The sequence below is a fragment of the Delphinus delphis genome, chromosome 2 (genome assembly GCF_949987515.2).
Source record: "Delphinus delphis chromosome 2, mDelDel1.2, whole genome shotgun sequence".
Classification (NCBI taxonomy): domain Eukaryota; kingdom Metazoa; phylum Chordata; class Mammalia; order Artiodactyla; family Delphinidae; genus Delphinus; species Delphinus delphis.
Window position 1 is genome coordinate 139674661 of NC_082684.1, and position 15925 is coordinate 139690585.

At 39.0% G+C, this 15925-nt stretch overlaps 1 protein-coding gene across 8 annotated transcripts in view; it reads right to left on the reverse strand.

Moving 5' to 3' along the window:
• Positions 1-13770, reverse strand: part of LACTB (lactamase beta) — a 62515-nt gene extending 48745 nt beyond the window's left edge. For 2 of the 8 annotated variants that reach the window (XM_060005832.1, XM_069540475.1), the window contains exons 1-5: positions 13340-13765; positions 12823-12889; positions 11166-11356; positions 10530-10881; positions 9440-9605 (exon numbers count right to left, since the gene is read on the reverse strand). In XM_060005832.1, the coding sequence (XP_059861815.1) occupies positions 9440-9605; positions 10530-10881; positions 11166-11356; positions 12823-12889; positions 13340-13702 (1139 nt within the window). In that variant the 5' untranslated portion in view covers positions 13703-13765. Of the gene's footprint in view, positions 1-1280; positions 9355-9439; positions 9606-10529; positions 10882-11165; positions 11357-12822; positions 12890-13339 lie in introns of those variants that run through there. The other 6 variants (XM_069540476.1, XM_069540478.1, XM_069540474.1 and 3 more) reach the window with 6 other exon arrangements.
• Between the last annotated feature and the right edge of the window lie 2155 nt (positions 13771-15925).

Sequence of the window (15925 nt, forward strand, 5' to 3'; positions counted from 1 at the left end):
CCTCTCACTGTTGTGGCGTCTCCGGCTGCGGAGCACAGGCTCCGGACGCGCAGGCTCAGAGGCCATGGCTCACGAGCCCAGCCGCTCCGCGGCATGTGGGATCTTCCCAGACCGGGGCACGAACGTGTGTCCCCTGCATCGGCAGGCGGACTCTCAACCACTGCGCCACCACGGAAGCCCACTGATAGGGTTTTGATATGAGTCTACAAGCACTTGATTTATTATGGTCTCTGTGCAGTCAACCCTGTCTGCTAATGATAATCTGTATTTGCAGCCACTCCCCAGCACTAGCATCACCGCCTCAGCTCCATCTCAGATCATCACGCATTAGATTCTCATAAGGAGAGCGCAGCCTAGATCTCTCACATGCGCAGTTCACAGTAGGGTTCGCGCTCCTATGAGAATCTAATGCCGCTGCTGATCTGACAGGAGGCGGAGCTCAGGCAGTAATGCAAGCGATACGGAGCGCCGCTCACCTCCTGCTGTGCGGCCCAGTTTCTAATAGGCCACAAACCAGTAACGGTCCGTAGCCCTGGGGTTGGTGACCCCTGACTTATACAGTTCTTACTATGTTCCAGCCATTCTTCTAAGAACTATATAAGTATGAACTAATTTATTCTTGTAACAATGTTAGGAGATAGGTAATATAATCCCTGTTTTACAGATGAGGAAACTGAGGCACAGAGAATATAAATAACTTGTCCAAAGCCACAGTTTTTAAGAGGCAGAGTTGGATTAAAATCCAGGCAGTCTGTTACCTCTCTGCTTCCATCCTAATTTGTAAAATGGGGACAAAAACATCTACTTTGCAGAGTTAGAAATAAATGTATAAAGCACTTTGCATATTTCTGATAGGTACTTAATAAATGGTAGCTGTTATTCATTCAATCATTCAACAGTTATTGATGGAACACTATGTGCCAGGCACTGTTTGGATGTTGGGATAAAGTGTAAACAAAAGAGAATAACCTCATGGGGTTTCCATTCTAATATGAGGAGATGGTACCATAAACATTAGGTACATGAAATGAAATCACAAAATAAACAAAAAAAGGACACTTGGCTCATGAGCCTCCTTCAAGTTTCATAATAAAATGGTGTTTTAGGGCTTCCCTGGTGGCACAGTGGTTAAGAATCCACCTGCCAATGCAGGGGACACGGGTTCGAGCCCTGGTCTGGGAAGATCCCACATGCCGTGGGGCAACTAAGCCGGTGCGCCACAACTACTGAGCCTGCGCTCTAGAGCCCGTGAGCCACAACTACTGAGCTTGTGTGCCACAACTACTGAAGCCTGCATGCCTAGAGCCCGTGCTCTGCAACAAGAAGCCACTGCAATGAGAAGCCCACACACCACAATGACGAGTAGCCCTTGCTCGCCACAACTAGAGAAAGCCGCGTGTAGCAATGAAGACCCAATGTAACCAAAAATAAATAATAAAATAAATAAATTTATTTTTAAAAAATGGTGTTCTTAGGTTTTCAGTTTGCTGACAGTGTCACCCGTAATGACCTTCATCTTCATCCTAACTTCATTATTCATAAAGCACTGTCAGAACTGAATCTCACCATCACTTTAAACTGTTTTATCACTAAGGTCTCAAACTCAGACATTTCTTCCTAGGACTATGACTTCCAACCCTTCCAGCTCTCCAAATGAACCTGCTTTCTGCCCTCAATGGGACCTTCATCCATCCCCATTGGGTCGTCCCAATTTTCCCACGTCTTTTAGTTCCCAGTGGTTTCCCCTGATTTTCTCTTCTAGGTTGAACTATATCAGCTGTGGTCTCGTTAGCACTCTTTTGAACTAACACTACACCAGTCCATCAATCCTAAATAAATCTAGGTACCCCTTATCTATCAAGAAAGGCTCCAGGAATTCATATAACAAAGCTGACTGGTATAAATTCATACTCTTGCTAAGGGTCTTCACTGCTGTTCTCAAATCCTTTTATTCTTTTCCTGGGTACTCCTTGGTATACTCTTCATAATAGGTATTCCCAATCTCTTCCACCCTCAGTCCTCTACCCTATCTCAGGCCCAGTCATTTTACTGAGAAGATTGAGGCCATCCAAAGTGAGCTAGAAACTCCCATCTTTATCTGAAAATGCATTTACATCATCATCCAATCTTTAAAATTTTTCCTATTGTTTTTAAGAGGCATTTTTTTAGTTGTCACAATTATTAGAGGGCTCTTACTGACATTTAGTGGATAGGGGCCCAAGGGTCCTAATGTCCTGTGGTGTATGGGAAAGTCCCACACAGTGGTGCATTCTCCTATATCCTGTGAGATCAACTATCCTACGAGATACCCATGTAAGTAAAGAATCTGTTTATAACTAGCTGAGCCTAGAACCCTCTCCATTTTATATGTAAATACGAAGTACTTTGTACTCTACAATGTATTTTTCTTGAATGTAACCACTATGAAAACTGAAGATCACACTCTATTTTGCTCAAAACTTCAGCCAGAGTTAGCCACCAAGGACATGAGTTGAAGCACCAATGCAATAAACCTGTATTGGTCTGCATTTTGTTGTCACATTTAAAGTAATTTTATGTATTAAGTTGCAGTTGACTTTATTATGTCTTCTCATGTTGTTGTGAGTAAACATTATCATATTGAGATATTATAAATTAAAAATATTCCTTTTACTTCTTCTTTATATTTTAGAGAGTATTGAGTGTAGGTTATATGATCTCTTTGAATTCAGATATTAAAGGAGGTGTTATTACATATTTGTTAAATTAAGGGCCAGTGGTTCTAAAGGCACTGATACTCATTGTTCAGTATAATCTAGCCCTTGCTTACCTATTTGACCTCATCACGTACAACATCTTGCCTTACTTTTTTCATGCCAGACTTCTTTCTGTATTTGCAATAAGGCACACTAGCTTTCCTTATTATTCGTGTTTCAACTCAACAAACATGGCCTAAAACCAATATATTTTAAATAGATCTCCCCACTAACATCCTCTCCCTCTATATCCCATCACCCTGTTCTATTTTCTTCTCATATCTGAGATTCTTAGTTTACATATTTGTCTGTCTCTTCCCATAGAATGTAAGTTTCATAAAGGCAGGAATCTTATCTACCTGGTTCATTGATGCTTCCCCTACCTAGAACAGTACTGGCCATCCACTAAGTACTTGGTAAATATGTTGAACACATGAAAGCATCATTTGTTGGCTAGTATTTAATGGAGACCCCTTGCAAGGAACTGGAGAGAAAAGAAAAACCATACACCCGTGGCTGCTCTCAAAGGGCTAACTGTCCAATAATCTTGTGAGACAGTTCTTAAATTTCAGAGCACTGTATGAATCAACTGGAGATTTTGTTACAATGCAGATTCTGCTTCAGTACATCTGGGGAGGGCCCCAAATTCTGCAGTTCTAACAAGCTCCCACGTGATTCCAATATCACTTTGAGTAACAGGTTGTGGGATGACTAGCCAAGATGGATGTGAGGAATCCTGAGCACTAGTGAGAGCTAGCCTTGTTGAAATGGTTCCTCACTTTGCTGGGGAGCAAAATAGTTCAGTTTGACTGAAGCAGAGAGCTTTAAAAGGTGATGCCGGAAGAGTAGATATGGGACAGGGCACAGCTCACAAAGGACTTTCTGCGCCATGCTAGGAATTTTGACTCCTTCACCTTAGTTCACAAAATGCTCTAGTTTTCTATATCCTAAGGGAAAAAAAAACCTTTTCTTTTTTGTTTTACCCCTGTTACAGCTTCCAGCTACCAGTCCTTTCACTCTCATTTATTGCCAAACTACATGAGACAGTCCGCACCTGCCGTTTCCATGCACTCACCCTCTCCATTCATTCAATTCCGTAAAATCTGGCTTCTGTTCCCCCATCTCTACTAATCAGCTCTCTTGCGGGGTATCAAGATCTTCTAATTCCCTTTTTATGGTCCTCATCCTAACTCCCCCTGTAGCACTGTGACCCAGCACTCCGCTGACACTCCCCGCAGGCCACTTTGCTCTGTGTTTTCTCTTCTCACTCTCAATCCTATGATTCCCCGTGTCCCTCCAATCACCAGTGGTTCCAGTGTCCGAGGTCTTCTCTTCTACAGAGATAACTACAAAACTGCAGCTGTACCACAAACTCTGTTCGAAATTTACCATCGGATTTTCTACTAGCATTAATAATTCTCAGATTTCTTTTTTTCTCAATGTTGTTTATCAGAATCAGCATTGGGCCTCATCCCTCCCTTCAAAATTCGTAACTTTGAAGGGACAGTGGGCATATATAATTTGAAAAAGGACTTCTCTTTCTTCTGTCAAGATTCTTATATGTCCCCCAAAAGTCCAAGTCATAATATTGGGTGAAGCAGGAGTGACCACAGGTATGTGCTCTGAAGGTTAAAAGAGAAAAAAGTCTACAGAGGATCTTAATATGCTCTCCTGAGAACCAATGATTTGATACGTGGTCTCCTCAGTTCTCAAAATGAACATGTCCAAAACTACTCTCTTCTGAACCTTCGTATATTTCTCCTCTCCATTAAAACCTTTCTTGCCTCTCTTGCCCTCAAATCTCTCATAACCAATAATGATAAATCCTCATTCAACCTCAGCTTTCTGTCTGACCATTCTCCCTCCTTCCATTCCTATGGCCACTCCTGTATTTTAGGTTCCCATTACTTTCTGCCCCAACTCTGATTACACTTTTATTTCCCGCCAATCAAATCTCAAAGAAGTCACATAACAGAATAACAAAAATGTTTTCTCACTGAGAAATATATTTATTAAAGTGAACTCCAAGTTTTTAAAGTAGGAGAGAACTATCAATCTATTTTGGTTAATAATCAGCTTTGTGCAACTTTTAATAAAGCATTTCAAAGCACCTACATCAAGGTTGGAAATTAGGATGACTCAGTCACTCCTCTTTTAAAATATAAATTTATGGAGAATTTTAGACTTTAATCTAGAATTCTAAACTTTAAAAAGGTAAATTCAGCCTTTAATCTTTTGATTCCTCTTCACAGAGGACAAATTAATGACTTTTCATGAAAATAAATCTGTTCAGCTGAATGATAACTTTATTATTTCAAATTCTTAAGGAATTTCTGCACTAAAAAGAATGGAATTATAGACACAAGTTCTTAAGTTACTGGGACATCTTTGTAACTGAATAATTGATAGAATGATGCCAGATGACAAACAGCCTCTCCCCACTTATTTAAGAATCCCTAGTTTCTACACAAGATTATATTATCACAGAAATATACATCTACAAACTCATAAATTCAAAATAAATTTTTAAAAGCTTCTTAAATGCCTTTACAAACAATTATGCATCACTTTGTATTTTATTGCTATGAGAAGTTTAAAGAACCACAGAATTTAAAATACATATTACAAACACCCAATCCCACTCTAACATTTAGCATTAACATGGACTGAACCTACTACTAGAGTCCATCAGCTAAAGCATAGAAAACAGCTTCATAAGGAACAATGCTTAATTTTAGAAGATACTCTAGAAAATAAAGATAATAAATAATAATTAAGATAATAAGAAAAGGTAAGACCATATCTATACTGTCAAAATACAGCAAACCCTTCAGAAAACATTCATTTTATTTGATTTTGGTCCTATCCAACTATGAAAGAGATTTTTGTTGCAAGTATTGTGCCAAACACAGAGAAAATATGAACAGAGTCTAATAATAAGCTAATGCATTGACTAAGGATTCCCCCATCAACAAACTGAGTGTCTTTCAGTGGCAAGAACATTCACTCCATTCCCCTATGGTGTTTGCTTAAAGAGTTATTTAGTTTACTTGCCTATACAGACTATACTTGAAATACAGAATCAATATCTATTTACATATACAGAATCAATGTTCCCAGTCTTCCATTTAAGAAACCCCAGTTTTATTCAGGACAACAGTGCACCCAGCTAAAAACTAATTTCTCTGCATTCCTTACAGCTGAATGTGCCCTGTTGCTAAAATTCTGGCCGAAGAAATGTAAGTAGTATTTTGGAGTGGGATTCTGGGGGAATACCTTAAACAGGTGACAGGCACTGGGAGGCACTATTTTAAACACACACACATACATACAGAGAAATGATAAAGATGATAAATATTTACTCTTGGGATATAGTAACTCTAAGAAGTCTAGGTCAAGATAATGTAAACATATTTAATTTATGATTATACCAAGGGGTCAGTAGACTAGATAACAAAGCTGCAAACTTTTGCTGGAAATTTTATTTCTTGTACAATGGTACCATAAAACAAATGAACGGAAACATATGCATTTACTAAATTTTACTTTAAGGTTTTTTTTTTTTAAACACACATCTTTGAGAAGATTTCTTTTACTCCCTGAACTTCTCCCCAAAGCTGGTGAAATAATTAATAAGCTCTTTTGAAATAATTACTACAAAAATAAAAAAAGAATCAGAGTTGAACTTTAGAGGCCCAAACAGATACTGTATCAAGTAAAATAAAAACAAAGCAAATGGACAGAACATTTTCCTTGCTAACATATTTCCTTTTCTTTTAGTGTCCTATTTTATTTCTGCAGCCTATTTAATCTACCTGAAATGAATCACTTACCCCTTTAGCACCACTGGGCACAACTAAAACCTAAAGAAAAAACCCAGAGTTGACAGCAACCTTTAACAATAGAAACAGAAACTCACTGCCTTTTTCAAAGAATGGGAGATAAAATGAAATTAACTCAATCATATGCCATATTTTGATTTCTGTGCATCATAAATTAATCACTCATTAAGAAAACAGTAAATGATAGCTGCCTTGCAGTCTGCACATTCATGGAGCCTTAATTTTCAGCTGAGAAAAGAGGCTCAATGATTCTCCCTTATATGTAAGTGTAGGCATCTGTTATCAAATGCCTAGATTTGAATCAAAATAAGGTCATGCGTCTATGCCATCTTTATTAGAGAATCTTTTCTAGATTCAACTGACAACTTCAGGTATTTGTCATTTTTTCTTATGCTTTCCAGTAGAATATAATGTTGGATCTAAAAATAATAAACACTGTCTGAAGTGGTTGAAAACTACAGGCCATTTCCATCATTACAAAGTCTACAAATAACAAATGCTGGAGAGGGTGTGGAGAATAGGGAACCCTCCTACACTGTTGCTTGGGAATGTAAGTTGGTGCAGCGACTATGGAAAACAGTATGGAGGTTCCTCAAAAAACTAAAAATAAGAGTTAGCATATGACCCAGCAATCCCACTCCTGGGCATATACCTGGATAAAACTGTAATTCAAAAAGATACAAGCACCCCTATGTTCATAGCAGCACTATTCACAATAGCCAAGATACGGAAACAATCTAAATGTCCATCAACAGATGAAGAAGATGTGGTACATATATACAATGAAATACTACTCAGCCATAAAAAAAGAATGAAATAATGCCATTTGCAGCAACATGGATGCAACTAGAGATTATCATACTAAGTTAAGTCAGAAAGAGAAAAATACCATATGATATCACTTATATGTGGAATCTAAAATATGGCACAAATGAACCTATCTACAAAACAGAAACAGACTCACAGACATAGAGAACAGACTTGTGGTTGCCAAGGGTGGTGAGGAAGGGAGAAGGATGGACTGGGAGTTTGGGGTTAGTTGATGCAAACTATTACATTTAGAATGGATAAACAACAAGGTCCTACTGTATAGCACAGGGGACTGTATCCATAATCTCCTGGGATAAAACATAATGGAAAAGAATATAAAAAAGGAATGTATATATGTGTATAACTGAGTCTCTTTGCTATACAGCAGAAATTAGCACAACACTGTAAATCAACTACACTTCAATTAAAAAAAAATAGAGAATAAAAAAGAAAAAAACTACAGGGACTTCCCTGGTGGAGCAGTGGTTAAGACTCCAATGCTGCCAATGCAGGGGGCTTGGGTTCGATCCCTGGTCAGGGAACTAGATCCCACATGCACGATGCAACTAAGAGTTCGCATTCCACACTAAGGAGCCTGTGAGCCACAAGTAAGGAGCCCGTAAGCTGCAACTAAGGAGCCTGCCTGCCACAACTAAGACCCAGCTCAACCAAATAAATAAATATTTTTAAAAAACCACCCAAAATAAAAAAACTACAGGCCATTTAAAATTAAAATTCATTGCTTGCTGCTAACCTAATTTCTTTTAGATTCAAAAAAACTTCTTTCAGGCTGATTTGCAATGCATATTTGATCCTTTTGAATAAGCTGGTAATTTAAAAATGGTAACTTAACGAAATACAACAGAAAATTGAACAAAACTAGTATGGGGATAGGAGGATGAAGCTACAAAATCTACCATTTCATCTAGTCAAGTACCATTTAGCCATTTGTAAAGCATGTTCCCTAATGGAACCGTAAAAAGTAAAAGTAACAGCTGATTTAAACACAGTTACTTAAATGTGCTGTTACCTTTCTAACAAACCAAATAATAATAAGAGTAAAATGAAAAAGAAAACACCATAACAGTAAAACTCATGTTAGTCTTTAGTCCCCAAATTCTCTTCCAATGCCTCTTTTACAAATTACTTGTAAAAATTATGATAAAATTTTAGTTTGATATATTTCAATAAAATGATTTTCAAACTTTTACAGTGGAGAAACCTGGTATATACCACCTCAACAAAGTGATTAAAATTACCATCACCAGTAATGGAACAAATTGAACTCATGTGACTTCTGAGAGACTTGACGACTAAATGCAATGTGCGTGCTTATATTAGACTCTGCACCAGAAAAACAAGTTTTTTTTCCTTTTGTTATAAAGGACATTATTGGGACAACTGGCAAAATTTGAATAATGTCTGTAGACTTGATATGAACCTTGTGTTGATATTAATTTCCTGGATGTTCTTATCTTTAGAAAATACACACTCAAGTATTTATGGTTACCATTTAAGTATACGGGGCACCATGTCTGCAACTGATTTCCAAACGGCTGAGAAAAAAATAACATAGAGACTGACAGATAAAGCAATGTGGTAAAATGATTAACATGTGGGGAATCTGGTTGAAGCGTATATGAAAATTCTTTGTACTACTTTGTGTAACTTTTCTACAAGTATGAGACAATTTCAAAATTAAAAAAAAAATTAAAAAAAGGTAAATAAAGCATGAACGAAAACATAAAAAAAGGGATGATGGAAGAGCAAATTATAGATGCCTGTGATGGGTGCAATTTTAGTTTAATTATTCATGTGCTTAAATTATTATTGCTATCTTTCACCTAAGGATCTTGGGGTACTTCAAATATATGTGTATTTGAAAAATAAAATATATTTTATTTTCCTTACATTATAGGTGGAAAAACAGACATGTAGAAAAGCTCCCAAAATGTGGCAAGTTGATTCTGGAATGGAGACAAGCAAAATGTGACTTTAAATTGATAACAGTGTAAAGATGAACACCAGACACACCAGAAGGTATTCATTTACCTTGCTCTATTGTAAATCACTGGCTCATTTTCTTCCTGCACAGTTGTCAGCATATCCAAGTCATGGAATATTTTCTGCATATAGTCCAAATATTTATATCCTGAAGCTCTTTCTACTATGGCTGCCAATAGGGTATAGCCAAAAGTTGAATACAAAAACTGACTACCTTGAGACATCATTTTAAGGGGGAAAAAAAAGAAAATGCTTCATTATTATTTAAAAACATGTAAAATATTTTCCCACTGAAAATTGGCATATCTTTAAAACTGGAATATTTTACTTTAGCATTTAGGTAAAGATCATGGATGATAAATTAACAAATTTAGTCAACTTTGCAATGGCCCTGCTTATTCCATGTCTCTAACACAAGAATAAAATGATGATCCATATACTTATCAGTTTTTGTTTGTTTTTTTGTCTTTTTTGGCTGCGCCGAGTGGCCTGTGGGATCTTAGTTCCCCAACCAGGGACGAACCCCGTGCCCCCTGCCATGGAAGCACGGGAGCCCTAACCACTGGACCACCAGGGAATTCCCACAAACAAGTTTTAAAATGAAAATGGAATACAAGTACATAAGCCTGCAATAAATTTAAAGATAAAGTGGTTTCAGTAGGCATCATATCAAAAAATATACAGAAAAAGTTATTTTTATAGATCAGCTTTTTGGGAAATAAAATTTAGTTGATGCATATTAATTTAAGAAATGAAAGCACAAAAGAAGTTGAACAATTTAAATACTAAGTTAAATACTAATGAAATACTAAAATATTAGCAACACTTTATCATGCCAACTTCGGTTTAGATTTTATTTGGAGAATTTTTCCAATATTTAATTTTTTCCATGAATATCTTGATACTGAGAATCCTCTAAATGTCTAGGTAGCCTCCGATGAAGCTAAATCAAACAACTAGCTGCCTGGATGCTAGGCTCTGTTAAGAACTACAGGCAAAAAAGCAAACATCTGACAACAAAACCCATGCCATAATCATCAACCACACTGAATGCACTCAGGATGGTATCATTTTGCATTTTCTGAAAATTAATACTTCAGTAATGATGACTTTGTAAAAAGAAGAAATTAACACTCACCAGGTTTAAAGAACAAAGGGTCATTTTTAAATAATCTTAGGGATTCAATTGAATTTTCAAATTTTTCTTTCAAATATAATTCGCCTTGTTCAAAATCATTCTTTTTCTTGCAAGGTTTTGAATTTCGGCCTTTGGCTTCATTATCTTGCTCTATCTTAGCTTTAGCAAAGTCATTCTTTTCATTACTTTTGCCTCCTTTTACTTTTAACTCTTTTTCTTGGTCAGATTCCATCGTCCCTTTCATCATCTTCAAGGCTTTATAAGCTTTCTCTTCTTTCACCTTTTTCATGTCCTTTTCATAATGACGAATTCCACTTAAGTGGGAAATCAATAATCTTGTTGTGACAGAAACCTAATTGTAAAAACATGAAAATTCAACTACAATATTAAACTGCATAATAAAAAGTTAGTAGCCCTGGAATAATGTTTCAGCAATATTTTCCATTTTAAACTGCTACTAGAATAATGTGTCATGTACACACCTTTAGCCTCAAATTTCAGAAAAATACCCACTCGGTTATTATCTGGATAAAACAAAACTTTAATCCATTAACATTAAAAACAAACCAAAGAATCCTATGAAAGCTTTTAAACCACTTAAATGTCAGTAGAAAAATGAACTGTGAGATTTATTACCTTTTCACCTTCATATTCTTTTTCTGGGAATTCAGGAACATAATGTTGTACTGGAATATCAAGATCCAGTTTCCCTGCTTCCCACAATTTGGCAATAGCAACCATGGTGAGGCTTTTGCTGATACTAGCAATTCTCATAACTGTCTCTGGCTTGCATGGTACACGGTTCTCAACATCAGCATAACCTAAACCTTTGGGAAAAAAAGCAAAAAGTCACTATTAATAGGCTTCATGGTCAAAGGAGTCTTCAAAAACTGTAATAATACTACCTTAAAACATTCTATGTGTTTATCTAAAGGAAAAGATATTTCACTTGTATAAGTTAATTAAAACTCAACATATAAGGGATGAGTCTTAGCAATACTGACAACAGTAAGCCTAACAATTTATCCTTATAACTAAACTGAAATTGTACACGGTACACAACAGTAATTTTCTGATTCAGTTACTAATGTTTCTTAGCTTATCTAAACAATTTGGTTATTCCATATTTTAAATAAGTTACTCTACATTCTTTAAAGAAAATATCATTGTTCTTCAGATTACATTTATTCTTGATTTTTGAGTGACTTTCTACTGAATTCCTTAAAATAACCAATAAAAACAAATGTGAAAAGATGCCCTGCAAACCCAATCTAGTTAATCATTAATTTAATTCAGCTGCAAGGCAGAAGAAAAACAGTGTACCACTAATTTAAAGCTCTTTCTAGAAAATATTTTAAGTTTGGTTTCATCTTCTACAGGATAAAGATGTGGAAATCTGAGACATACAAAGAACTGAGATCTGAAAAGAACGAAAAGGCATACAATAATTATTTTCACCTGTAAATGTAAATTATGCTGAAAATATCTGCATAAAAACAACGCCCTCACCTATAGAGCTGACTTTTATATAATTCTGGATTACAATATCCGTCATAAATGTTGATCGGGGTACCCTTAAACTTGAAGGAAGAATCATTTCTCTTTAAATTCAAAACCTTACCGCTCCTATCAACTTCTAAAAGGTACTACTTCCTCTAAACGATGTCTGAAACAACATTTCCTAAAAATTGAGTTCCTAAAAACCTGCTGTGATGAGTTGGACTAATTTGTGTGCAATGAAAAAATAAATCAAATTATAAAATGCTTTGATAAAAGTATGATAAAATGCTTAGAAGTCTCTCTTCCAAAGCTGCTTGCTTTTTGTTTGAAAAAAAAGCTGACACCTCTGCATAGTAAAAAAAAAAAAAAACTAATAAAGTAGATTGTAAGCTCATTAAGGACAAGGAGTCATGTATATCCCTTGTTCTTAGTACAGTGCATTTTACAGAATGGGGGACTCAGTAAATTGTTGACTGAACTAAAAAAGAAAAACATTAAATTCTGACGTTTTATCTAGTCATAAGGGTTATCTACAAATGTGCAGTTAACAGACCGTTCTATACACCACTTTGAGAACAATACAACAAACCATCTTTAAGACTTCAGTTTACTCATCAGAGTCACACTTTAAACCCTGCTGTTTATATAAAGTCCAATTCTTTAGTTTGTTAGTTTTCTCTACAGTATGTATAGTTTTATGAAAACTGAACAGCACTTCATGGGATTCACGCCAAACAGTAACACATCAAGATTTCATTCACCGACTGGCACAAAACAAGCCAATAAATCAAACCTTCTGACCAGACTTCTTTTCCATCTACAGAGACTCCAACCACAATGCCCGGTGCGCCCACCTCATCCTAAGAGCCAAGGGGAGAGAACGGTTCAAAGCAGGCCGAAATCCCTCGCACGTCCGCCAGCGCCTTCCTCTGGTGGGGCTTCCCTCGGCCCGGGCCCCGCCCACCTCGGTTCGGGCCCCGCCCACCTCGGTTCGGGGCCCCGCCCACCTCGGCTCGGCCGGCCGGGAGTTAACCGTGAGGGGAGTGCCCGCTGGGAGCAGTAAGGGGAAGGGGCGGTCCCCGAAGCGGGCCGTGACCTCCGCCCCGACTTGGGCAACCCCCCGAGAGCATCTGACCGTGGCCGGGAGGTCGGGACACGGGAAGTCTTTCTGGGAAGCCGACCGCGGGCATCCAGCCGCCCGGGGTGGCGTCCGCTCGCTCCGAGAGATAACCACCAAACGGCCTCACGCCGGGGTGACGCCGGGGGTGGGGCGCCGGGTTCCCCGCCGCCTACGCCCCCCGTCGCCGCACCTTGATTCTGTGCAGGAGGTCGCGGCTGCGGTCGATGGCTCTGGCAAAGCGCCTGGAGTGCGGCGGCGTCGGGGTCTGCGGAGACCATTGGGCGAGGGGCTGCTCCTGCAGCGGCAGCGGCTCGGCCTGAGGCGGCGTCTCAGGGTCTGGGGCCGCGGTGGGCGGCGTGGGGGACGCACCCCTCAGCCCGCCGGCCAGCTTCACCCCAAGCGCCAGCCCGAGACCCAGCCCGAGGCCTCCGACCCAGCCAGGGCCGAGCGGCGGCAGCCCGGCGCGCTGGTGAGCTGAACGCCGCCCGCAGCCCCAGGCGCAGCTCCCGTGGGTCACGGCCCGGTTTGTCACGGCTGACAGGAGCCGGTACATGGCGTCTCTGGCGAGCCTGCAGCTTCAGAGCTCGCGCAGGCCTGGCGGGCAGCAGAGGCGGGAGGAAGGGAGGGGAGGGGAGGGGGCGGTGACCGCGTTCAGGCCCTAGCAGTCGAGGCCCGATGGCCGGAGCGCCGATCGCATCGAGTCCTTCCTCTTTTCCTTTTTTCCTTTGCCTCGTCTCTTGATATTTCTTCATCTTTCTCCCCCCCACACACTTTTCCTTCTCTGCCTCCCCTTAGATCAAGTGTCACCTCCTCAGAGAAGCCTTCCTAGTCCCCGTCCCCATGGAAGCTCTCGCCACACCTAGACCCCCAGTGCGCACGCCTCCTTAATAACACTTAACACTTATGTTTCACTGAACTAATCTGATTTCTTGCCAGACTGTAACCCTTTGCAGAACCTTGACTTTTACTTTTGGATCTTAATCTCCTGCAACAGCGCTTGGCACACAGCAGCCGCTCAGCAGGCGTCTCCTTTCCCCCCAGGACCCTCTTTTTTCTCTCTTAACTGTCTCCATTCTTTGTCTCTTTTGGGCTCCTTCCATTTCTCTGAGGCCCTTTAAAATCCCTTACTTCTCAAAGTCTAGCTCCATACCACATCAAACATATTATATCTACGCCTCATATTTTTAAAAAACTTGGTGGTTGTTGTAAAACAAGAAAGTTGTAAATAAAATGTGCAGACTTCCCTGGTGGCGCAGTGGTTAAGCATCCGCCTGCCAACGCAGGGGACACGGGTTAAACGTCTCCAGCTACTCTAACTATTCTTCATTTCTCAAGGTTTCCAAGCCTCAAACTGGCTCTAAGAACTAGACACAGTACTCGAGAATCTACCAGTAAAGTGAGACCATCAGTTCCCATCCTCTGGACAGTTACCATTTTTTACCAGTTGTATCATGGCATTTGTTCATAATGAATGTAAAAGACATAGCCAGTGGTGGTTACAATAAATTCTCACTTTATCATTCTTTTAAAAACTATAAATAATATGTGCAGACTTCCCTGGTGGCGCAGTGGTTAAGCATCCGCCTGCCAACGCAGGGGACACGGGTTCGAGCCCTGGTCCGGTAAGATCCCACGTGCCGCGGAGCAACTGGGCCCGTGCGCCACAACTACTGAGCCTGCGCTCTAGAGCCTGCAAGCCACAGCTACTGAGCCCACGTGCTACAACTACAGAGCCTGAGCACCTAGAGCCCGTGCTCCACAACAAAGAGAAGCCACCCGATGAGAAGCCTGCGCACCGCAAGGAAGAGCAGCCCCACTCGCGGCAACTAGAGAAAGCCCTAGCGCAGCAACGAACATGCAACGCAGTTAAAAAAAAAAAAAAGAAAAAAAATAAAAATAAATAAATAAAATTTGCACTTAAAACTTTTAATCCAAAAGTAAATCATATAATTTAGTTAGCTATGATTTCTGACAGCTGTAGATGATCAGAGCTACTTGTGAAATAAGAAACCTAACCTCAAACTATCAATACTACAAAATGTAAAATGTGTATAATCCTAATTGAACCGTTAATTATGTTAATTTTGAAGATAAACATCCATTCCAATTTTTACAATTTTCTCTTTATACTTTGGGATATATAATTATTTTTTATATATTACAATTATACTACTTTAAATGTTTTATTATTTTTAAAATTAAAATATTTAATATTTTAAATATTAAATAAAATTATTTAAATAAATAATAAATATATATTTCCCAAAGATTTTTGAAAGCCTGTAAGCCTTAATACTGGGACAATATACCCAATGTATAAAATGAGTCTGTCTTTCCTTACAGGTGGAATTTGTAGAGAGAGAATTTTCAGGCTTGAATTGACAAGCTATTGTCAAGAGAAAAAGATATAAACATCTTGAGCTACTGTTTAAGGAAAACGCAATAACAGTAACCACATCTAGTCAGAAGATACTGGGGCTAAATAATTATAAAGTGGTGGGCTGTTCATAAAGCCTACAACCCTGAAGAGATCAGTGTATCTTAGGACCCAGAGGGTTTGGCAGTGAAACTCACTGAGGTTCCTGGAGCACCACCTGCTGTTAGAGTGGACAGGTGCACCCTGTCAAGATGGTATTGGCGGTTCCCATCATAGGGGTCCCCACTATTCCAAGCACATGTCAGTGAGAGAAAAAAATATAAAGAGAAGAATGTAAAAGACATAGCCAGTGGTGGTTACAATAAATTCTCACTTTATCATTCTTTTAAAAACTATACA